The sequence below is a fragment of the Dysidea avara genome, chromosome 6 (genome assembly GCF_963678975.1).
Source record: "Dysidea avara chromosome 6, odDysAvar1.4, whole genome shotgun sequence".
Taxonomy (NCBI): domain Eukaryota; kingdom Metazoa; phylum Porifera; class Demospongiae; order Dictyoceratida; family Dysideidae; genus Dysidea; species Dysidea avara.
The window spans coordinates 34,523,583-34,549,274 of record NC_089277.1 but is presented as its reverse complement, the minus strand read 5'-3'; the positions used below and the strand labels follow the sequence as shown (position 1 = coordinate 34,549,274).

General features: G+C 40.1%; 3 protein-coding genes across 5 annotated transcripts; 1 reads left to right on the top strand and 2 right to left on the bottom strand.

Annotated features, from left to right (window-relative positions):
- Nucleotides 1–582: 582 nt before the first annotated feature.
- On the top strand, nucleotides 583–5,604 carry LOC136259427 (uncharacterized). The gene is made up of 2 exons (XM_066052915.1): nucleotides 583–4,577; nucleotides 4,626–5,604. Exons 1-2 carry the CDS (start codon nucleotides 583–585, stop codon nucleotides 5,602–5,604), a joined length of 4,974 nt encoding a protein of 1,657 aa, XP_065908987.1.
- A 5,421-nt stretch (nucleotides 5,605–11,025) lies between these two features.
- LOC136257838 (importin subunit alpha-5-like) lies at nucleotides 11,026–18,901 on the bottom strand. 2 transcript variants are annotated; one of them, XM_066051140.1, is made up of 10 exons: nucleotides 18,616–18,901; nucleotides 18,450–18,533; nucleotides 16,916–17,012; nucleotides 15,604–15,692; nucleotides 15,420–15,551; nucleotides 15,007–15,095; nucleotides 14,852–14,954; nucleotides 14,447–14,610; nucleotides 12,592–12,705; nucleotides 11,026–11,162 (listed from the first exon to the last, which is right to left on the bottom strand). In XM_066051140.1, the coding sequence occupies exons 1-9, from the start codon at nucleotides 18,724–18,726 to the stop codon at nucleotides 12,702–12,704; spliced, it is 873 nt and encodes a 290-aa protein (XP_065907212.1). In that variant the 5' UTR covers nucleotides 18,727–18,901; the 3' UTR covers nucleotides 11,026–11,162; nucleotides 12,592–12,701. The 2 variants fall into 2 exon arrangements, with proteins under 2 accessions (XP_065907212.1, XP_065907211.1); XM_066051139.1 differs by having other exon boundaries at nucleotides 11,031–11,162; nucleotides 12,580–12,705.
- Nucleotides 18,902–18,977: 76 nt separating this feature from the next.
- LOC136257835 (BUD13 homolog) lies at nucleotides 18,978–24,725 on the bottom strand. Of its 2 annotated transcripts, XM_066051135.1 has the most exons (10): nucleotides 24,527–24,725; nucleotides 24,117–24,318; nucleotides 23,335–23,427; nucleotides 23,180–23,269; nucleotides 21,792–21,869; nucleotides 21,699–21,745; nucleotides 21,259–21,369; nucleotides 20,245–20,482; nucleotides 19,359–19,567; nucleotides 18,978–19,307 (listed from the first exon to the last, which is right to left on the bottom strand). In XM_066051135.1, exons 1-10 carry the CDS (start codon nucleotides 24,708–24,710, stop codon nucleotides 19,135–19,137), a joined length of 1,425 nt encoding a protein of 474 aa, XP_065907207.1. In that variant the 5' UTR covers nucleotides 24,711–24,725; the 3' UTR covers nucleotides 18,978–19,134. The 2 variants fall into 2 exon arrangements, with proteins under 2 accessions (XP_065907207.1, XP_065907206.1); XM_066051134.1 differs by having other exon boundaries at nucleotides 18,978–19,567.
- Nucleotides 24,726–25,692: the final 967 nt, after the last annotated feature.

The following is a 25,692-nucleotide window of genomic DNA, read 5'->3' as shown; positions in this document are numbered from 1 at the left end:
GTCACTAAACTCTGTTGAGAAGTGGAGGTTATACTAGCTGAAGAATCATTCGCTACTGATCCAGTAAAGGTATCACGCTTAACCGTAATCAATGAGCAGCTTGACACGAAGCAGAAGGCCCTTGGCAATTTGGATGGAGAAATTGTATCTGTATGCCCACTTACAGAGATTGAAACTGAGTTAACGGAGTCAGAACCACTAGAAGCTAAATTGTTAGAGACGAGACGCAAGATAAGTGCTGCTATTAGCAAGAGTACAAGTGCTGTAAGGGAGGCGACAGCATTAACTAGCCATGTTTCCCCTGAAGGTCCTGTTAACAAGCCACATTTGCCAAAGCTCACTCTACCCAGATTTAGGGGTGATATTACTCAATGGAGCACATTCTGGGACTCTTATAAGTGAGCAGTTCATGATAGCACGGATCTTCCCACAATCGACAAATTTAATTATTTGAATTCATTACTTGAGGGAGCAGCAGCCAGGACTATTCAGGGTCTTACCCTCAATGAAGCAAATTATACCGCTGCTGTACAATTGTTGGAGGAGCGATATGGGAAACCTCAGCACATTATTAGTGCACATATGGAGGAATTGGTGCAGCTGCAAGTATGTACTGGAGACAAAGCTTCTGCTTTGAGGTATGTGTATGATAAGATTAATGTGAATCTTAGGGGCTTGTCGTCCTTGGGTATTGAGTCAAATCAGTATGGGAGCCTATTGATCCCAATCATAATGACAAAATTGCCCCCTGAATTGTGTTTACATATTGCCAGAGAGATGGATAAGGAAGTATGGGAAATTGATGAATTATTGGCTGTAATTAAGAAAGAGTTGGAGGCCAGAGAGGCTACTGAGCTTATCAAGCTTCACACACCAGTGATAGAGAACCCCAATACTCATCGAAATGCACACACAGCCCATACTGCAGCTACTCTAGTCTCAAGTGGGTTTTCTATTAGATGTGCATATTGTAATGATCCTCATTATTCGGCTTCATGTGTGAAGTTTCGTACTCCACAAGAACGCAAGACCATTCTCCTCAAAACAGGCAAATGTTTTAATTGCCTTAGAGCCAATCACAAGTCCCATGAATGCGATTCTACAAAAACTTGCAGGTACTGTAATCGTAAACATCATCAATCCATTTGTGAGAAGGGTACTACTACCCTTGGGCCTCGCACAGTTGATCGTACCTCTAACAATTCACAATCGGGTAGACAAGTAGAGCAGTCACACACTAGGGATGGTCCTAATAGTAATCCAAGCAATTCTACCGTTCAAGCCACAACTAGTGCAAGGAACCATAAAACAGTATTGCTCCAGACTGCACATGCAATTGCCTTGGCTGACCCTAGTGGCCCACCTGTGCCTGTACGTATTTTGTTCGATAGTGGGAGCCAGCTATCTTATGTCACTGAAAGGCTTCAGCAGCAACTACACCTCAAACCCATGAAATTTGAAAGGCTTCACCTGAATACCTTTGGTCATGTTGGTTATAAGACACAAGAGTGTGCTGTTGTCTCTTTGTACTTACAAGGGCGTCAATGTACAGAGGCAACAAAGATCTCAGCTTTGACTTCTCCTTCAATTTGTTCCTCACTCCCTTCTACTGTTAGAATAAGTAGCTATCCACACCTGCAAGATTTGCTATTGGCTGATGTGTGTGACAAGCCTAAGGGGGAGGTAGATGTGTTGATTGGCTCCAACTATTATTGGAATTTTGTAACAGGTGATATAGTGAAATCAAGTGAGGGACCAGTAGCTGTAGATAGCAAACTTGGATGGCTTCTGTCTGGACCAATCGATTCTCGTGAAACGAATCTCAGTTCCACCTGCCTGGCGATCAATGGAGTACCAAATAATCCAAGGTATGATGAACACGATGATGTTTTAGTTGGTATACTTAAAGAATTTTGGGAGGTCGAATCCCTTGGAATTGCTCCATTAGATGAAGGCTCAACCTCCAATCAATTTCCTTCAAGAATTTCATTCGAGGACAATCAATATTCAGTTAGTCTGCCATGGAGGTTAGATCATTCAGTAGTTCCTAGTCATTTATCTCTATGTGAAGGTCGATTGAAGAGTTTGTTATGTAGACTTCAGTGGAATCCGGAAGTTTTGTTGGAATATGATAAAATTTTGAAAGATCAATTGAAGGCCGGTATTATCGAGACTGTAGACCTGGAATCAGTGCAGGGAGCTGCTAGAGCCAGTGATAATCTTCCAGTTCATTATCTGCCGCATCATGGTGTAGTGCGTCAGAGTAGTCAGACCACAAAACTAAGAATTGTATACGATGGATCTGCTTCTGGCTTGGGAGATCAATACTCCCTTAATGATTGTTTAGAAACTGGTCCTAACAGTATTCCAAAGTTGTTCAGCATTTTGATACAGTTTAGATGGCACAGAGTAGCAAACACTGCCGATATAGAAAAGGCGTTCCTGATGGTAGGTGTTGATCCTCCTGATCGAGAATGCCTTCGTTTTTTATGGGCCAAGGATCCATTTAAGCAGCCATATGAGTTAGTTCATTTTCGATTTACCCGGTTGGTCTTTGGCTTGCGCCCCTCACCTGCCATTTTAGGCTCAGTATTGGCTCATCATATAAATAGATATTGTTCTCAGTACCCTGAAGCTGTGAAGAAGTTGAGAGACTGCTTCTATGTTGATGATTTAATTACTGGAGCGCCTGACGTTAACACGGCATTGGAATTTTGTGTACAATCGAAGCTGATCCTCAAGGAAGCAGGAATGAACCTGCGCAAATGGAATTCCAATTCACCCGACTTGCTGGTGAAGCTCCAGTTGGCAATGGAATCTGAACAGAGTGCTAGTGGTTCTTGTAAGACTCTAGTTGAAGAAGATGAGACTTATGCCAAGTTTATGACTGGCCATAATGTTTCACAACCATCGGGAGACCCTGCCAAAATTCTTGGAGTAGCTTGGGACTCAAGGAATGATGTCTTTACCTTTGATTTTACTGAGATAGCGGAACTTGCTGACTCCACTGAAATAACAAAGAGATCCATTTTAAGGCTTACTGCCAAACTCTTTGATCCTCTTGGATTTGTTAGCCCACTTGTGATTCAGTTGAAGATCCTCTTTCAAGACCTGTGCATTGGTGAAGCAGACTGGGATGCCCCGTTGTCTGGCGAAATGTCGCTGAAATGGAAGAAGCTTACTGGCAGTGTTGGTCTTCTGAATAGAGTAGCTGTTCCGAGGTGTTATTTTGAATTTAAGTCAAATAGACAAACTGCCCAACTGCATGGTTTTTGTGATGCATCTGAGAGAGCCTTTGCGGCAGTGGTGTATTTAAGATCTGTATGTGAGGATGGAAGCGTTGAAGTCAGCTTGGTGGCATCCAAAACTCGTGTCTCTCCTAAGAAACGACAGAGTATCCCACGATTGGAGTTGCTTGGAGCTCTTGTATTAAGTCGCCTTGCAAACAGTATAATTGATTCATTGCCAATGGCTATGCCTGTTTTTTATTGGACTGATTCAATGGCTGCTCTTCACTGGATGAGAGTGGTTAAGCCTTGGAAGCAGTACATCAGCCACCGAGTAGCTGAAATATGTCGTCTTACTGCACGTGATCAGTGGCAGCATTGTCCAGGAGACATTAACCCAGCTGATATTCCATCAAGAGGGCTGAGTAGTGAGAAATTAGCAGACAACAAGATGTGGTGGAAGGGTCCTGAATTTTTACAATTGTCAGATGAACAATGGCCAAGAAGTGAAGCTTTCCCCTCAAGTGAGATTACTGAAGTAGAAGTGATCAAGAATCCAAAGGGCCTTACACATGTTCTTTTAAGTGCAAGTGAATTCAAGTGTAGCAGTGTGGATGAGGTAATTGATTGCACAAGGTATAGTCGTCTCAATGTATTACTTAGGGTGACAGGCTTTGTACTTAAGTTCATTAATTTGTTGTCCAGGAACCGTCATACAGAAACCTCACTTCTTCGCTCTTGTGGTAACTGTTTGAATGCGGAGGATTTAAATGCTGCAGAGGCACATTGGGTACGGTCTATTCAAGCCAAATCATTCACAGATGAATTGTGCTACCTCAACTCAAGTTGCAAGGTGACTCGTACACCCCCTGTTAGAGTATCTCAATTTGGTTTGTTTCTCGATGAGTTGGGACAGATCCGATGTCAAGGAAGAATAAGTAATTCCTCGGTTAGCTTAGGCAGTAAGAATCCTATTTTGTTGCTGTCATCTCATCCCTGGGTAACGCTGTTGATTCGGCATGTACATCAACTCATCAAGCATAGCGGAACTGCTGATACCTTATCAACAATTCGAGAATGGTACTGGATTCTTAAGGGTAGGCAGGTTGTGAAGAAGATTTTAAGAGGCTGTGTGGTCTGTAACAAGCTGGAGGGTGTTCCTTATTCTTCAGTTCCTCCTCCTGATCTCCCCAGTGAACGAACATCAGAGGATCCTCCCTTTAGCCATACAGGCATAGATTTTGCAGGACCACTTTATGTGAAGGGTGATGATGAATCAGACAAGGCTTATGTCTGCCTGTTTACTTGTACATCCACCAGGGCTGTTCACCTTGAACTAACACCAGATCTGTCAGTTAGTTAATTTTTGTTACTATTTCATCGATTTGTTGGTCGAAGAGGCCTACCTGTAACTCTCATCTCTGATAATGCTAAGACCTTTAAAACATCATCTAAACACATTTTGAAGATAGCTAGATCCAATGAAGTGATCCGTTTTTTGGGTGAGAAAAGAGTAACATGGAAATTTATTGTGGAAAGAGCCCCTTGGTGGGGGGGCTTTTGGGAACGCCTCATACAGACTGTTAAGAGAAGTCTTAGGAAGAGCATTGGACGAAGTAATTTAACCTATCAACAGCTCTCCACTTTGATTGTGGAAGTGGAATGTGTCATTAACTCTCGTCCCCTGACCTACATTTCAGATGATACAGATGGAATTGCTGGCTGTTTGACACCTTCCCACTTACTTAATGGTAGAAGAATTGCTGCTATGTCTAACAGTGCTCATTTTGAAGTAGTCAGCACTTACCAATCTTTAACCTTTAAACTTAAACATCACAGACACTTGCTCGACCAATTTGTGAAGCAGTGGAGGCGTGACTATTTACTGAATCTTCATGAAAGTCATTCTCTTAAGGCCAAGAGTGGTGGACGTGAGTTAATTCAGGTGGGTGATGTTGTTGTGTTGAAGAATGATACAAGTAAACGCATCTTTTGGAGGCTGGCAGTTGTTAATGAACTATTGAAAGGTAGTGACGGCAAGGTTAGGGCTGCAGTGGTGAAATTGGGGAACCCCCGTGGAGGTCACAAGCTGCTTAGAAGAAGTGTCAAGCATCTTTTTCCAATTGAAGTTCACCACAGTGAAGTTACACAACAGCAGCAGCTAAATCAAGATAGCGATTCAAGTGACACTTCATCGAATTCTCGACCTGATGTTTCCAGTATTTCTCAACCTGATGCTTCAAATGTCACTCAACCCGATGTTTCCAGTGTTTCTCAATCTGACGAATTAGATACAACAAATGATGTAACAGGAAGACCACGTCATCGTGCTGCAATAATTGGAGAACAGATCCGTAGAAACTTTTATTACAAATAGGACTATTTGATTTTTCTTGTAGCGAAGGTTAGGCCATTTTTTTCTGTTAGCCATGTAATTTTAGTTGGTCTCCCCAAGGTCGCCAACCACAGAGAGTGTTGTAATTATTGTGTGTGAGACTTTAATAAGAATAGAGTTATCACGTGCACGCAATCATGGTAGCTTCGTATTCGATGCTGAATCTGTATCCTTGTGTTTGATGATGATCGCTCGCGAAACGATCGATTCATACCTACCCTGAGGTTGGACATAAGCTACCTTTGACGATAGTTCTGATACAAACACCCAAACATACATGTAGCCGCATTTGCTTAATTTTCAGTGATCAGACTATCAGTAAATGTTCACATAATCTATTTTTAGCAGTAGAACAAACTGGTAAGACTATAGCAATTTATAATGTTACATAGTGATCAATGAGTGTTATCCAAGTGAAGGTTGATTTACTGTATCTTCTACATGACTGTAGTGTATTTGACCAATTATCTGCATACCGTAAAATTAGTCTATTCATCACCTCAGGGCCAACATTTCTGACCATATTAAGAAGGTAGCTCCATTAGTGAGGTCACTTTGTATAAAAATGACACATTTGAAGTATGGACAGGTGACCATACTGCATAGTGATCTGATTAGACAGGTTTTACTATACCGTATTTACATGTCACAAAAATTATCAAAAATTGATACGGCAACTACTCAAACTGGATCACCACTCAATACTTGATTACATCTAACCTGAGTATTTCTTGAACGGCTGGCCTCATCTTCATAAAACTTTTGAGAAATACAGTTACATAAGGACTGCACCTCCCACAAAAATTTCACAAAGAACTAACAAGCCATCATGGAGTTACACACAAAATTGCACATTGTGCCGACAATTGGTCAATCACGGAAGTACAGTTACCAACAATAGGTACCCCATGCTGATAATTGGCACATGATAGGCATTGCGATTTTCCTCATAACAAGATGATTAAAATTTGGATGAAATGGTGCCAACAATTGGTGACTTACACTAGACCTAATTGCTAGGAATACTTAATTCAGGCCTTAAATTAACGTGCGATCAATGGACAAAATCTGCACAACGGACAAAATCCGCACAAATAGCACAATGTCTGCACATAATTAGTTTTGGGCGGACACACATTTCCTTGCAAAACCAATAGTGGTACCATAAAAGCTGATGTGTACATGTTTGTTTGTAGTGCTAACAATAACTGTCACTTGGTTGCTAGGAGATCCTACATTTTCCCAACCCAATGCCACCTCCCCTTTGTGTACTGCTATCACCAGCAGCTGTTATGACCACAGTCTGGTGATATGTTGCAGCTATGTGGTTGTGTTTAACCTCAAAACTTTCAATGGAAACTCCCTATTCCAATTCCAGCAGTCTATACAAAGTGCTCCTCTAGCTCATGTCTGTACAATTTGATGCTATGTCTGTACATTTGTGAATATGTAAGGACATTTGTCCTTGGCACCTTAAAAATTACATTAAGGCCTGTAATTTTGGTTATAATATATTTCAGTTGTCAAATGTTACATTAAAACAGATTTTCTACCATCGGGTCACATATACTGTACAGAAAATACAGTACATTGATCCTCCAACTAAAGTACAACATTGTAGGTCACATTATTATAAGCAAGAGTTCATAATATATATACTAAGGAGAGTATCCTACTCTCATATACCCCTGTAGAAAGGCGTATCGTGAAGTTATGATGTAACACTTCTGAGTTCGCCCGTTTTTCTTTGTATAATTAATGATGTCATTAGTTGAACATGGTATCGATTGAACGCGTGCCTACCAACATCGCTAGCAACCAAATTAACTAAGCGTTTCTCACCCAACTACAATCGTTCCTTCATGGGTTAAGACCACTTCGTAGGCGTTTCTTACTAGGCCATTCGCGAATACGGCTATCCTGAGCTAGCGTCGCAAGTGTGAAACGGTGCTAACGGTTCTTGTACTTTTACGGCTTCCTGTACATCACAAACCACAACATCTTGTCGTTACGTCGTAACTTCACGATACGCCTTTCTACAGGGGTATATGAGAGTAGGATACTCTCCTTAGTATATATATTATGAACTCTTGTTATAAGTTATGTCAAGAACGTAATAATGTTATAAAGACTTAAATACTGTAAATGATACTACATATTCAAGTATAAACTATGATTGCAATTCTATCAAGTATCATGTACAGTAGACCCTCAGTTATCCCCAATGTGTCTCCAGTAATTGTAAAAGTGTTAAGGTAAGTGAATTGTCCTGAAGCACATACATTTAATTATATACAGAGCGGTATTGAAATACTGTAATAGAACATACACCTGTACTAAAATACTCTAATAGAACAATCATTTCTGATGTTATAGGGTATGGATAACTGAGGGTCTACTGTATTTATTATTTTAACCACACACATATAACATACCAACTTGTATTTGGACCTTGCTGCTGGCGGTGATGTTAGATATAGTCCAACAAAGTATTCCACCGATGCCAACACTACAATTTAATGAGGGAGAACATGTGGAATAGTGAACCAAAATGAAATATGCAATAGAATGGAAAGCTGATTACATTCAGGACAACAAAATTTCTTGAGATTACATAACATGCATATGACTGATCAAATACTCCATCTTCCACTACTAGTAGTGGACATGTCGTGATCCTCACCTGTGCCCATACATGGTCTCCAGTTACTACAGGGTAGGTTGCCAACATATCATAATACTGGACTGACCACACACAATGAACAAGTGATACGATGTCACTATGTGATATTATGAGCTAGCTAGCTATTTTTTTCCCCATGATTAGCTTTGTCTTGTGTCAAGTCTCACATTGGGCCATGTATGCACTGTACCAAATCTGCTTAATAACCAAACTCTACGATATGTACAGCTAGCACATAATCATACACACGAACACAAAATACATTTTCTTATCATTCATTTCCTCCACTTCGACAGCAAAAGGGTTCACACCATGATATCAATCTTGTTCTAGTTTACCAACTTTAAGGATGACACCAAGACACTCCAGCACCACTGTGACCAGCTGGGGGGACTGGGCTAACAACATGTCACACAGTGGACCAATCACTCCCAATCTGACCAGGTACCTACAACACCAGTACATGAAAGATGGGATGTCACATACATTATCAAATAGTACAGTCATACTGTTTTTACCCCTACTAAAGTGATGAGTGCAATTAAAAAAGTCATGTCTAAAATCCATCATGGAAATGTTATACGCAGCAAAAATCACCTTTACGTAATAGTCTTAGGGGTGGTCCACAATTTTCTGCTTTTGTGCGAGCGTACAAAGAGTACTCTTTTTTCTAACCCCTCCCCACAGCCCAAAGCGTACTGTATAAATGTTGACACATGGATGTATTGTATAGCAGAACAAACACATGGATACTTTTTTAATATTACAAATTTCATGTTTGGTATTTGTTTTGTCCTTTAGGCAACTTATCATTTTGATGCTTTTGTAGCTGATACCCTGAAGGAAACATTCCTACACACAGCAGGCAATAGTATTAACATGATGCACATTTGCAGATGTGTGCATACACATCATAGAAACAGTTCTTGGCTATTTTCAACGTGTTCATACAAAACCATCCCAACACTGGCAGTAGCAACAGTAGTACTAGTTTGTTGGGTATTCACCATAGTCTGAGGTGGACTGGAGTCAGGAGATGTGGGTACACTCTGCAGAGACAGGTTTTCTCTATAGGCAACCCACAACTACCACAACTACATAGTGTAAACAAATTAGTACCCACATAATCCAGCCTCCCATACCCAACAGTATTCCACAACAACACCTTCTGCAGGTAGAAAACAAATTAACAGCATCAGCTCGTTTTAGTTCACTGTTTATAATTGGACACTGAATAAGTAGCAGTAGAGGTTTACTACTAGAGCCTTATCCAACTTGGCCTTATCACTACATTCGGATTTCTCGCCACCTAACGTGATCGACATTAAAATATTTTTAAAATCGTACATGCAATTTTTACCCCCTCCCCCACTAGCGTACGGTTTGTACGCTCGCGAAAAAACAGAAAATTGTGGACCACCTCTTATTCCATTCAGCATCAAATACAGCATTAAAAACAATAAAACACTTACAAAGCACTTGGATATTGAATTTAAAAAAACAATAAAATGCGATAACTCAAAATTTTGTTTGCCAGCCTGCTTGCTTGACCACAGTTGCAAGGCTGGACACAATGCACAGCAACCATTTTATGCCTTAGCAACAAACTTACTGGTGGAATGTGCCTTGTGTAGTTCTGATGAATCCCTACCTTCTGTGTTTTGCCATTCCTTTTGTCTTTATATAAATGGCCAGCTTCTTCTTCATGGAAACCATACCAAGCCATTAATTTCTGTATTGACACTTTCTTTTAAGAGCATATTGTACATATTTACAGTAGATGCTACAAAACTATTTGAAGCAATTAATGGACCATACGATGGGGTAGCAACTAAGTTGCATTTTAAAACAATTACCACGCCTCCTTAAACGATCAGAATATGCAACAACAATCTATATAGCTCTGTAGAAAAATACAGCATTCTGCCATACTAACTAGCTTGATCTGCATAGCTGAGTGGTGAGATTGAGATACTCTAATACAGCAGGCACAGCTAAACGTGTATGTATTCCATAACTAAATAAGTAAACTGGTGCAAAAGTGATAAAAGTAGTGAAGTGAAACAAGAGATGATGGTAGCTACCAGGGAAAATCCCTAGCTACTTGGTATAGCAATGTGGCTACCAGGGAAAATCCCTAGCTACTTCGTATAGCAATGTGGGAAAATCCCTACTTTGGCATTACCCTTACAATGCTGAGTAGGGGTTTTCCCACACTGCTACAATGCCAAGTAGCTACGGGTTTTCCCTAATAGCTACCATCGTCTCTTGCTTTACTACTGTTTATCACTGGAACCCTTTAAATTAATAATTTCAGTTGTATAATATTACTACTTGTACACACACAGACTCACAGACATACCACATTGATACTACCAACAGCTAATAAATACCAACTTGTGGTGTTTACATTCTAGTGGTTATTTAAAGGCTCACAAATATGGTCATGACAAAACACATTGATTAACTAAATGTCATTTTAGCACACATACCTGTAAATGTATATCTATGGATTCAGTACATGGTTAAGGCTACTCAGCAAGTAAACAACATCACTGTCAAACGTACTATACAGAGGTGGTATACACGTACATCAAACACATTTGAGTTGATAGGTATAAAGCTACTTTACGGGAATATTGATAAAAGTAAGTGCTAACCGAACGCCTTTCTTAAGGGTAATTTAATAGTGCAGTGAACCCTACTAACTACTATACAACCAGACTCACTTGACTTGTTCAGGTGATCCACCAGAGATGGCATTTTACATAGCTCAAACTGCTTCCTTCCTAGTCTTAAACTCAGCAGTACTCATAATATCCAGTACCACTGGGATTCCTTCACTGTCTATCAATGTCTGTGTGGGGAGGATAAGATATCATAGCATAAGAAATGTAGCAGGAAGCCTCAAAGGCAATTTCAGGGTACACATTTTACAGGTGCAAAAAAGTTTGATTAGTGATCAAACAAACAAAAAATAGTGAAACAAGGGAGATAGCATGTATCACTAGCAGAAATATGCTATGTGGATCACTCTTCCTCCACACAGAGTGGCCATCAAAATTTCTTTACATTAGCAAGTGAACTACATGTATGTACATGGTATCTTTTTATGTGGTTGTGTCTATTACAAGTTATAACATGTTACGAATACTTGTACACATTGAACTATATTTTCGTGACCTAATTTTATAAAACCGTCAATATCTACACAATTTTAGAAATTCGTTTTATTGGTTCTTTGTTGTCTATATATGTATAGGAACAGACTGGATAATCTAAGCTAATTAAGCAGTGTGGGAAATACAGCACTAAACAGCTGGACGAGAAAATAAAAAATTGATATGTGCAAAAGTCAATGAGAACACAATCTACAGGAGCTTACATAAACAACCATAACTTTCTGATAATGTCAAAGAAAAAACTACTAGGACTACATGCACCCCCCCCCCCCTCCACCCTTCCACTACACCTCACCAAACTAAATGTGAACACTAAAGAGTACAACAGTGTATGGAGTTGAATATTGTCTCATTGTGTTTCCCTTGGATTTGTGCATCCACAAAGGTATTTTTTTTTGCCCAGGGTATGCTTCTATGTTTGAGAAGGAAGGCAAATTCACTGAAGAGAGATTGTCGATAAATTGACTAAATTATTTTTTGTCACCACAATTAATACAAATGTCTATAAGTATGTCCACATGATGAAACTAATAATGTAACTTGTCCATACAAGAATAAATGCTATTAGTAAGAACCACTCCATCATCAAGTCGCTATCACTAATGTTATCACCCACGGTTTATTGGTGCAAATGACTACTAATAGCCCTTTAATTATCTGTACACTATGCCCGTAAATTCTTTTGGTCTGATATAAAGCACATTACGTGTTGATGCATTTAATTTGAATGGAATGCGAATCTCCTCAATGCACTTTGAATGAGGTTTTTAATTCGAATTCGTGTGGACATGCCTTATAACTTAGAAACCATCCCATGTATGGAAAGTGATATTCCTGTGAACAGGTGAACACGATGATGCCCAGGATTTATCCATTGGAGTGTTAACTCAACAACCAGTAAGCTTTGTATAATTTTTTTCTGGAGCTTACCCATTGTATTTAAATGTGTTTTATTACAAAAGTACTATTGTGCGTAGATCGACGGTTTTCACATATGTAAACTACATTTGCAGATTTATGAATACATTGAGTATCATTGCATGTATATTAAACTGTAACATTATTGTAAGCACACACATACAACACAACCACCTGTATTTTGACCTTGTTGCTGGTGGCAATGTTAGATATAGTCCAACAAGTTTCTTTCCTCACTCCTTCATGATTACTCTTACACAAGTACTCCAACAATGCCAACACTGAACAATTTAACACTACCTAACAACGAAGGAGAACATGTGGAGTAGTGAACCAAAAACCCAGTGGCGGATCCAGGATGGGGCATTTGGGGCAAATTCCCCCCCACCTTGTGGAGGAGCCAGTCATACTTCTGATTAAAATACTAAACTTTATCAAGCCAAGATCAGTTTATAAAACTCACCAATATGCACATTTTACTAGTATTTATTCACCTGAAAGTAAAGCAAACAACTAACTGTGAAATTGTCACTCAGCACTTTCGTGCATACTAAGTGCCTCTAAAAATAATTAGAGGGATGCTGTTGTTTAAGACATTCAGGGCCTTTTAAACAGCTTTTAAGGCTTTGCAACCATCTGCAAAGGCCAAATTGGCAAAATTCAACAGTGAGACAATACTAAGAGGTGATTATTTGTTGCTTCAAAAATGCAGCAACAAGATAATCTGGCTCTCCCCAACCACCTACAACTTGGCCTGTTTGTTCCCCTCCCCTTGCCAGCTCCTGGATCCACCCCTGAAACCATAATATGAAATAGTACAATACGATAGTACTGTATGCTAAGAGATCTTGGAGTTTTCCAGTCAAAAATATCACCCTAAAACCAGCCTCAATTTCCCTTCATGACAGCTTGGCAGCAGAGACATTTAAAATCCATTTCGGCCATGTTTATTTTCCTGGTGAATGTCTGTCGTCAATTTTGTATGACGAGTTCCCAATCACGTGAGTAAGTCTCCAATGGATCATTTATCATGTATATTGATATCAAACTATCGGGGTTGGGTGGGGTTGAGTGTGGTTGAGTGAGGTTAACTACACCATTGGATATAGTGTAAGGAATGCTTTCAATTAACACATACATTTTAGCAATACCTTCCCAAAATAGGTTCTCTGTACAAACCCCATGGCTCATGTGAATGTGTCGGACCTCCTCTGGCTTGGCAGTATTGGTTATTCACAGCCAAGCCCAAAATGTCATCAGATCAACCCCAAAATGTCATCAGATCAACTCCAAACCCTTCCAAAAAGTTTTTATGGAATTTATATTTAACAGAATTTATACTGACTGACTGACTAACTAGCATAACTCGACAATGGATAAGGCTACAGGCTTGATTTCTTCACTGTTCGATGTCACTTCATCCCGAGATGTGCCTTTTTGCCATACAACAAACACATCATGGACTTGCCTTTGTCCTTCTTTGTGTTCCAGTTCAATGCAAGGTGTAGATTCATGATAGTGCAATGCGGCTTCACTGCGGCTGTGTCAGCTATTGTGCTTATCACCTGTATTTTCTGTAGCAAGTGGATTGATTGCAGAGATGCTTCTTATACTGTTCTTTTGTGTAATGGGCAAAGCATAGAGCCGAAAACAAAATATAATGGCCACTTTCCTTTCCGTTGCATAATTGATTGTTGGGGCTTGTGTTCTGACACAAATTACTTTTATGACATGCCTGCCGCCATTCTTTCTTTTATGTATTGTATGTGTGTTCATTTTCATTTGTCATAATTGTTAATAAAGTTAACAAACAAGTAGAGGGAAAAATTAGAATTTCAAGTTGGATTAGGGATCAAAGAAAGAAGAAGGGAATAGCTAAAAAGTAGTGAAATACCTGAGTGCACATTAAATCCTTAAACCTCAGTCTATAACCATGACTGAATTAGTGATTAAACGAATCAACAAGCTTGAAGACATAGTCCAGTACAGAATCACATTGGTGGGAAGAACAAGTACATACAAGTATCCACTAGTCACTCACATTAACAGTTCTACTAGTCTCATTACTACTCCAGCATCGATGACTTGTTGAATACGTTTATTAGACCCATCAGCAAGGAATGACAATGACCAGCAGGTGTCTGATATAACATTGAGGTTGTCATGGTATAATAATTGTGACAGGATTGGTAAACATCTTGCTGCCTAAAGTAGAGTAACAAACCACAAAACTACTGACTGAGTATCTTAAACAAAATGTGTGTTTTGTAAAACATGAACACATGTAGAAATGAATTAAGGCACACAGGCTAATCTTCCTGGGGAAGGACCACACTACCTTGTAGGAGGCTGTACCATGTCTCACAGGAATGTTATGTGAGGGATGGATAGCACCCCATTAATACAGTATGTACACACACATGCACATAAACACACACACTCTTACATATTCAGATTTCAGAGGAGGGTTCTTTCCTCTACACAGATTGGACAAGGTCCATGTGGCATGTTTCATTAATACTCCACTAGCACTGGAGCTCTTGAATATCCTACAATAACATGTACAGCTAACACATTGTATTCTTATTAATGATCACTCACAATAACAGAGGATCTAGTATTCCATTTTCCAGTACAAATTCTCTGAACTGAACATTGTCACCAGCAATGTTACCTAGTGCCCACACTGCCTGTACACAATAAGATACAACATGTAGGTACTATAAGGATAACAACTAAAGACTTTTTGCAAGCTACAAATGTGGTTAATTCACTTATCAAGCTTTACTGGTTAGTTATCTACAGTGTATGTATGTTGTAACTATGAGGATCAATATATTGGTGCAAATTCAAAAAAAAGTAGACAGGCATATTTCAGATTATGGACAAGTGTCCTGATTTCAGAAGTTGACATTTCAAAATGTGTGCGCAGTCAAAGGTATCCTTTTAAGAGATTCTACATTATTGTACGCAGGTGTATAGATCATATGTAAGCAAGCAAGCAATTCACTAACCTGTTCTTGCACATTTACAAACGGAGAATGGAGAAGTCTTATGAGTGATGGTACTGCTCCTGCATCAACTACCACTTTAGTATGTAATGAGGAGCCTGAGGCAACATTGGTGAGTACCCAACAAGACTCAAACTAGACCACACCATAGTATAACAATGTTATCCTGGATTAGTATACTAGTTACCTGTAGAGTACACTGGTGATCCCTTCCCAGGAATTGTACAAATAATGGGATGACTCCTGACTCTACTACTTCTGCTATTGGAGGGTTCTCTGTGGAGGAAACAGGAAACAATTAATAGATGTATACAATAGACTAAATACAGCAAATATAATGTGTACATATAAGTGCATTTTGATGTATGTGTCTACTGTTTATAAGTGTGTATGCGTGCGTGCGTGTGTGTGTGTGGGAGATCGGGTTGGTATTTTATAACACCATATTGGTCAGCACCTCCATGAGGTGACCCACGGGCCATGGCTTTTAGCTGACTAAGCTGTTAACGATCACGAGATTGGGTTACTGTTTGCCAACCCCAGGATGCCGTCTGATGGTATCACTTGGTATATACCAACCTGGTGCTCCTGTGGAGGTTTTGCAAGCCTCCCAGGGGATACCAAAGTCTGTACTTAGGACAGGCACAGCTTGGTGGACATTGTCATAATGCCAGGGCGCTTGCTGCTGCTGGAGTTCAATGAGTCCTCTGGTTTCCATGCAGCTGTGCCATGACTACTGCCAGTAAACTAGGTGTGCATTGGTGGCACGACTCTCCACTTTTGTTGCTGTTTGCCTAGGAATGCCGCATGACCCAGAGAAGGAAGGTGTGCAGCATAACCAAGTGGCTAGAGCATTGGCCTGGTAATTGAAAGGTCCTGCTCAATTGGTGTTAATGTTGTTGTGCAAGAAACTTTACTCACATTGCTCCAGTCTACCCAGCTGTTTAAATAGGGACTTGGTGTCAATTATGGAAGCATCCCACCCAGCTGTAACATCAATGGGTGCCTGGTATTAACTGGGAAAACAAATTCCAACTATCCATGTCTCACACAGCGGGTGAAGGTCCAGGTGGGACTTCGGGTGCCTACACTTCCACCTGTGGGACATGGTACAGCCTCCTGTGGGTTACTAGTCCTGTCCGCAGGAGGATTTGCCTGTACTGATTCCTAGCACCTGAATAGCACACAGGTGTCCCAGTGCTGGTTCACTGGGTAGGAGCGACCGTCCTATCATGACAGCTGAAGGCTTCGCTTGTGTGTGTGTGTGTGTGTGTGTGTGTGTGTGTGTGTGTGTGTATGTGCGTCCCCAACATACTGTAAGCCACAATACATTTCATCACCGTTGTAACATAACAAAGAATCACGTGTTTGCTAGAATACGTTTCGGTATGCATATCATATGTATCTTAAGTGCGCAATGTGTGTAGAGAATCAGTGCCTGCCACACATGTTCAATATACAGTAGCAATGTATAGTGTATTACGATCAGTCACACTCACCCTTAGCTAACAACTTCCTGATGAAAGTGGCAGAGGTTAACGCAGTAGATGGTTGCGGTGATAGTAAGTCATTGATAAACTCTTGTATGGTGGGCACCTATTGGAGGTGATCATGTGAAGCAATAAAACAAATAGTACACAATATGCAACAGGATCACAAGAACCCCATAAATTTTTAAATGTATAGTTCTTTAGATTGGTTTGGCAAAAACCTGTGTGTCTATGTGTCAGTATGTCTGTCCCACACCCACATGAACAAACAAGCTTTAATAAATAAACTTCATTCAATGAATAAAGTCTGTTTACGTACTGTATTAAAGCTAAACTAACTTTCCGTTTCCGTCATGTTTACTTGAGGCTGGTAACTGAAATCAGGTGAAACAGTTCAGTAGGAGCTAGCCTGAAACTATAGTCAGACATCTGCCATTTTCCGACCATTTCTGGCTAATGTCTGAACACCTTTTGTAGAGTACTACTGACTCGAGTGAGTATGTCAAAACACATAATAGGATTTGTCAGACCATTTCCAAAAACATAATTTCAGGCCCTGGTCTACATTTGTAACAGGAGTATAACAATGAAAAACAATGTAACAGGCTGCCAGGAATGGCGTGTTGAAAGAGGGTGTGCCAACTTTGTATGTGATTGGAAAATAAGAGCTGCTTTGTGTAGAGAATTTGTTTGTGTATGAAAATGACAAACTATGCTGTGTGTAAGTTGTGGTTTAAAGTGGTTTGCTAAAGTTAGGCTTCCTTAGTGATGTAGCACATAATTGATGAATTACAACAATTAATGTACTGCACGTAACGATAAAAAAATAAAGCAAGTAACAAAGTTACAATAAGTAATAACATGATGTGTGGGATAGTAATTACATGTACTGGGTGTCTGGTTTTTAGAAGTAGCACAACATCAATTTGTTTGGATTACATTCATCCAAAGGAATGGCCAACCCAAAACTTCAGCTCTAGACCATACGCACCGTCATAAATATTCAACATGTGATTTTTTAACACGTCATGACGATGAACAAATGTGATGTGGTATACATAAATTATAGCAACTCTCAGGAAATAGAACAGTTACAAGTGGTTCATCCAGAGTGACAATCTACCTGTACAGCAAAGTAACTAGAAAGACTGTAGTGCTTGTGGTGAGAGCCACCTTCGTGATGGTCGTTCTTCGTAAAGCATGTCACTAATTGATAATTTTTTTGAAACAGAGCATGCAAATGGTCTACTGTATTGTGTATTATATTATATTTATTACTGTGCAGCAATCAAAAGATTATAACCCACAGGTGTGATCATAAAAGTTACTTAAGTTATTACAAAACTCATTAGGGGTAGAGGAATTAATTACATCAGCAGGGAGTTGGTTCCATAATTTGATGGTTGATGGGAAAAAGGAAAATTTGTATGCATCAATTAGAGTCATTGGTTGGTGATAGTAGCCACTCCTTAAATTTGAAAGTTTAGGGGTAAGATCATCTGTAGGCACATTAATCAAATATCCGTTATGTAGAACAGCTGACCTTTGATCCCTCCTGGCCAGCCTTGTCATGAAGTGAGACAGTAGCATCTTCAACATCAACATTTATGTTCCTTCTCTTCGAAATCTAACATGACAACACGAGACATGTAGTTTTACATGCACTCAACATAACGTGTGCCTAAAATCACCACAACTACTAAACTAACTTCTTCACGTTTCGCCTTCCTCAGTTGTAATCCCTCCTCTTCACGTCTTCTCCATCCCTCCTCAACGTTGCGTTTTGTTTTGTAGCTCTTCCACCTGTCACCGCTAGCCATTTTCTATTTGACGTGCACTTCGAATTCGCTCTCCGCGTGGTTTAAAGCTTACTAAATCACAGCAAGTTATACGTGCGATTGAAACGAGTATTTCGCCTTCTTGGAGTGCGACCACAAGTAGCGTGGCACAGAACTTAAATTTTCTACAGGTACAAGGGCTTGTTGCCTCAATGTAAGCGCCCGCGCCTAAACAATTAGACCACATGGTTCATGGAAGCATAGATCATTATTATCTATGATGGAAGCATATCTATGATGGAAGTGTTACTATGTTTATAGCTAAATACTTGTACAAGTGCACAGTTACTTGAGCAACTAACAGTACAAATACATGAAATGCTACAAATACTTGTAAGAGTGTCAAAACGTAGATATATATTTATTTGTACAAATTACATCAGGTACACTTTACATGTCCTCCACACTCCATTTGTATGCAACTTCTGCCATAGCAACTTTGTTGGCTTCTCTGGCAAATCTGCTCTGTTCAAACCCATTTGATCGGTCAATACCATCCCATCTGTAACCAGGCTTGATACCAAACTTGTTTGGCGGGTATGACCCCTTGTAAGTTGGCCTCTCTAAAGAGACATTATTACAGGCAAGACAATAGATGGTATCGTGATAATAACCTTTCTTTGGCTTCCTTGTGCCATGACTGTCAATCACAACATTTTTCTTAGCTTTCTTCTTCATATACTCCAACATGGGGTCATCTTCTCTGTCTCTTGCTTTCAACATGTTCTCAAGGTCCTCATCATCTTTATAACGTGCTAAAGGTTTAGACATCTCATGGAGATCATCAGTAACTTTGTCATGAGCCATACGAGTTTGTGCCACCCTATAAGATAAAGTGTAATGATAGTATAGGCCTACATCTGTGCTTTGATACATTCCATGTGTGTACACCAAGAGTTCAGAAACCTGTTTTATGAAATGCAAGCCTTTAGAACTTGACACTTTAGATTTCTCAATTCAAGAATCCACCATGAAATGGGACACATCATGTTTAACTGTGTCAGAGATTGCTTAAGCAATGGTGTCATTCTGTGATAGCTACACCAAACTATGTTGGGGAAGTGTACAAAATACTCTAACAAAGCAATCAGCCAATATTTGACTAGTACTGTTCAAGTAGGGATTGCTCCAAAATTGACGTGCACCGCCTAAATTTATTTCAGAGTTGGATTTTAGAATTGCTTGGCTGACTCGAGATCTCTAGTACAACAGTCGCTCTAATACAATTATATTCTAACACAGTAGTCACAAGTTATACTGTGCTACAAATAAAAGCTACACAAACTAGTATTTTTAAAATTTGTCAGTTTAAAAATAAAGTAGGGATCTATGCAAAAAAAAGTAGTGAAACAAGAGATGAATGATGGTATTACTGCATAGTTCAGTGGGAAAGTCACTACTTTAGCACATTATCTATAATTGTGCAATGCCAAAGTAGGTGAGCTGTAATACCATCATTTATAATTGCCATCCCTACCAGACTATGAATGAATTACTTACCCTCTTCCCCACTCATAAAACTGTTCATCTTGTTCAGCTTTTTTCTTCTCTTCTTCTTTCTTCTTTAACTTCTCCAACTTGGGGTCAATTCTTCTACCATGTTTATCACGATACACAGTGTCAGCTTCCTTGCCCAACATGGAAGGGTCCATATCCTTCAGCTCCCGCTCTCTCCTCTGTCTCATCTCATCATTCTCTGCCCTCAATACTTTACTGGTCTGTAGTCCAGCCCTACCACCTGGAGAAAGTGTAGTGTAACATGTACACAATGTTAGTACATGAAGTAGTATTGTTAGGGACATGGTAACTGTTCTAATAGACTACCCAAGTATCAGTGAATGTTTTACTAGAATTTTAACATGTAATGGCTGTTCTATTAGAGCATCTCCATATCAAAGATTCAGTTCCTGTACAAACACATACTGCAACTATTATGCTGAATAATCAACATAGGCCACAACACACACACACACACACACACACACACACACACACACACACACACACACACACACACACACACACGCAGAGTCACACATGCACACAGAGAGTCATACATGCATGCACATGCGGCACACGCAAAGCCTACAGCAGCCCTGCAAAATAGAGCAATTGCTGCCCAGCAAAGCAAGCTGTACATGTGCAAAACACAGCTATTGCCGCCAAGCGAACCAGTATTGGGATGCCTGTACACCACTCAGGTACCTAAATCTTGTGCAGACAAATCCTACTGGGGAGCTAGGGATAGTAACCTGTCCAGGTCTCAGAGAGGTTGTGGAGCTCGAAGTTCCCAACATGACAAGGACAGTTGAGAATTTGCTTCACCAGTAAACACCAGGTATACCCATTGAAGCTACAGCTGGGTGGGCTGCTTCCCCATTTGACACTAGGCCACCTAGTCCACAACGTACAGCTGGGTAGACTGAGTAAAGTTTCTTGCTTGAGGAAACACTAACACAGTACACACAATACACAGACACACACTACACAGACACACAAACACACACACTATACCAGTAGACATTGTTGATCTCTTGTGATGGTTACTAGTGATCACTTCAGTTGGTCTACTAACTCTATCCTGATCATGTCTCCTCCTAACTGGACTGGACCTCCTCCTACCACCTGATGAAGGATAAGGGAATGCGTCTTTACTACAAATTATTGTCAAAAATATAAATCACCAAACATGCTACAAGTTCAGTTTTTCAAGGACTGTAATACACAGTACACACATACCACAAAATCTTGTTCATCAAAAGTTCCGCCTTTCTAAAAGACCACCTCCCTATACTGACCACCTCTAGTAGGTTTCAAATACAGCTTTGGAAGATCTTATTTCATTGGTCAAATACGTACGTAAGTGGCCCTTCTATTGAAACTTCAAGTTCTCAAACATAGCCAATACAAGGTGTATGTTTTGCACTACTAATCTACAGTAACAATTTCCATACCATCAGTTGGATGTCTCCTGGGAAGACTGGGGTCAGAGTCACTTCTCCTAGTACAGATCAGTACATTATTTATCAGTAATATAATATACTAACTGGTGAACTGGTCTCTCTGGACTAAGATCAGAATCTGAATTGTGTTCCTCTTGTCTTCTACCATCCTCTGTCTTCACTCTGATAACAACAGATGAAATAGATGTAGGTTGTTAAAGAGCTTGTCTATGGCTCTACCTAGGGACCTTCCCTGAGCAAGTACAAAACAAAGTGAATGATTGGGATCCTCTATAGTATGCTCACGTTGAGCTGAATCCTGAAAAACAGCTAAAAATTAAATGTGGGTTTTTTCTCAACAGAGTAAACATTTCAGCCAACCAGATGATTATTGGTAACAGCAAAGGTGTCAACAACAGACATGTATGGTTTGGCTCCATTACAAGTTCAGGAAGGAGCTGTAATGAACACAGTATTTGTATGGCTTCCCCATACGAAATGTATTGTGAAAATTTTGATTGGCTGTAAATATTATGTCAAATATTTGAACAAAAACATTTTGAAATATTTTTAGCGGGTCAAGCAGAACTACAAATGAGCCAAATTTCAAGATCGTGAGTAATTGCATCCATGAGTTATTAAATGTTTTTGAGGATTCAGCTCAACGTGAACATACTATAGTAGCGCAAGTATATGCATTGGGTGACTGTTATATTAGGGTAAGTAAGAGAAGTAATTGTATACATACACCCCATGTAGTAGGAGTCATCATGTTTTTTCATGGAAAAAAATTAGCCTGCCTCACAATATCTTCTATTGACTGTCTGCCCAAAGGTGTGACAGCATATACAGTACAAGGTCTGTTAATACAGGGATGGTAGACCTGTTAATACAGGGATGGTGGACCTGCTAATACAGGGATGGTGGACCTGCTAATACAGGGATGGTGGACCTGCTAATACAGGGATGGTGGACCTGTTAATACAGGGATGGTGGACCTGCTAATACAGGGATGGTGGACCTGTTAATACAGGGATGGTGGGCCTGTTAATACAGGGATGGTAGACCTGTTAATACAGGGATGGTAGGCCTGTTAATACAGGGATGGTAGACCTGTTAATACAGGGATGGTGGACCTGTTAATACAGGGATGGTGGACCTGTTAATACAGGGATGGTGGACCTGTTAATACAGGGATGGTGGACCTGTTAATACAGGGATGGTGGGCCTGTTAATACAGGGATGGTGGGCCTGTTAATACAGGGATGGTGGGCCTGTTAATACAGGGATGGTGGGCCTGTTAATACAGGGATGGTAGGCCTGTTAATACAGGGATGGTAGACCTGCTAATACAGGGATGGTGGGCCTACAGGGATGGTAGACCTGTTAATACAGGGATGGTCAACCTGTTAATACAGGGATGGTAGGCCTGTTAATACAGGGATGGTAGACCTGTTAATACAGGGATGGTAGACCTGTCATTAACTACTAACCTGTGGCCACCTCTTTCTGGACTAAGATCAGAATCTGAATCATGTCGATGTCCTCTGTCTTGCTGTCTATCCTTTGTGTCTTCTCTACTTCTAAACACATGGACAGTACAAAAGAGATTATACACACTTTGTATTAGTCAGACTTCACTTCATACCTGTGTGACTTGTGTCCAGTTCTCTCAGGACTAAGATCAGAATCTGAATCATGTCGATGTCCTCTTCCTTGTGGTCTAGTTTGGTGATCTATACTACAAACACAAAACATGAAACATTCTAACAATATGTGCGTATACATACAATACCAATGGATGGTCTGAACATATTTAATTTATATACAGTGTATACAGCAATATGATCACTCTAATAGGACATACAGCTGAAAATTACCATGAATTTAGCTATACAGTGCACCACACACACACACACGTATCCCCCCCCCCCCACCCCCACACACACACACACACATTCATGCACTCTTCTTCTTTGCTGCCTGGTTATTGGGTTACGTGGTGCTGGTGCACACCTGGTTTACTGGCAATGGTCATGACACAGCCACATAGACAATCCAGAGGACCCATTGGAGGTTGTATGTGACCCTGACATTGTAACAAGCCCACCAAACCTAAGTGCAGATTTAAGTCCTGGAGGCTTGCAAAAACCTCTGCAAACAGCGCAAAGGTACAAGGTTGCTGTGTCCCAAGTGACACCATCAGGCATCCTGGGCTTAGCACACAGTAATCCAACAAGGAGGTGCTGACTGACATGGTGTTAAAAACACTGACTCGTAGTCAAACACACACACCTACACCACACACACGTACAGACACACAGACACAGACACACACCCACACCGACACACAGAAAGACACATGTACACAGACACTCACACACAAACACACGTACAGACGAACAAATACACACAGACACAAAAACATACTCATGTGATTTGTGTTGGTTTCTGTCTGGACTGAGATCAGAGTCAGAATCATGTCGGTGACTCTTCTTGTTACCATGGTGACTATCTATATCAGGCTTGTAATCCTGAGGGGAGGATGGTGGGGGTTCTTCTTTGACTTCTTGTTTGACAAGTGGCCGCCATTTTGCCTTCATTTCCATCTCCTTCTGTTCATCACGATACTCTACAGTCACACAATACAACATCAAAATATCATATCAAGTACAGTATACAGAGTGGAGTCTGATAATAGTAGACTAGCTCATTGGAAAAAGAGTTTGTTTGGTGTATGTATTTACATCCTTGTTGGTCCCAGTAATTAAATTAATAAATTTACTGTACCTGAGATACGTAACATTACAGAGCACACGTTGTAAACGTTGTGTCCTCACCAACAATGATGGGTGTGTCTGATTCACTGTCGTCACTTGATTGGACAGATTTCTTCCAATTAGCATCATCATCTAAGACAACAACAGTCTTTTTCTTCTCCACCTTCCTCCTTTTCTTTTTATCCTTCCCTCCTCCTCCTCCTCCTGAGAGGTACTTCTTGAGGCAGTCTTGTTTGGACGTCATCTCAACATGTTTTAATGGTACCTGTTAATAGTCACATTTCTCACAACATGGGAATATTGTATACTACATGTACAACTTTTAAAGGAATGTATTGTCACACAAATTCCAACATGTACTATACAGTATTCATGTCACTTCATATCATAGGACACAGTTCTGGTAGGTAGCACACACTAAATGCTGTAAAGTCTTAATAAATAAAACAGTGTCCACTTGGTTTCACTTAGGGTACTTTGAGATAATAAAGTCACTCTCTAAGGTTCCTATGGATACATATACTTGAAAATAACAAGGAAAACACATCCTGACTGCCTGGTACACTCCTGTAAGCATTTGAGCGTTAATCGGATGGCTGCAGGTTCGAGGCTGCTCAGGTCCAGTCATGGATTTTTTCTCCTTACTCCACCTTTTCAAACAAACTTTCTGTAACAACTATAGACAGGCTGGACCTTCCACACTTCTGCTGTAAAGTCTTAAGTAAATAAATAAATAAATATTGAGTAGTAAACAGTGTAAGCAGGTATTGTAGTGATTTCACTACTTGCCAGATTTCATCATGTGATTTTATTTTAATAACACAACTCCAAAAGTTCACCAGACACAACACTTCCTTATAAAGCACTGCTTACACTAGTAATATCTGGCTGTTGAGTTTCCTATCATTTTAGATAAACTTGAGGATGGTAGCAGTATCAATAGTGACATAGGCGGATCTGAGGGGGGGCCAAGGGGTGCTGTGCCCCCCCTGGCCCTTCTCTTGCCCCCCTTGGACTTACAGTACTATATTGATACCAGAAACTGGAATGATTCATGCATTCACACTGTATTCAGAAGTATAGAAAACCAATAGGCAAATAGAAGACAATAGTTATAAATGTACTTTACAGTTATACTATACATTGTAAAGAAAGTGAGGCAAATAAGTTTAAATTGTTGTGCCAAGACCGAGATACTCTAATAGAGCAGTCACTACTCTAATAGA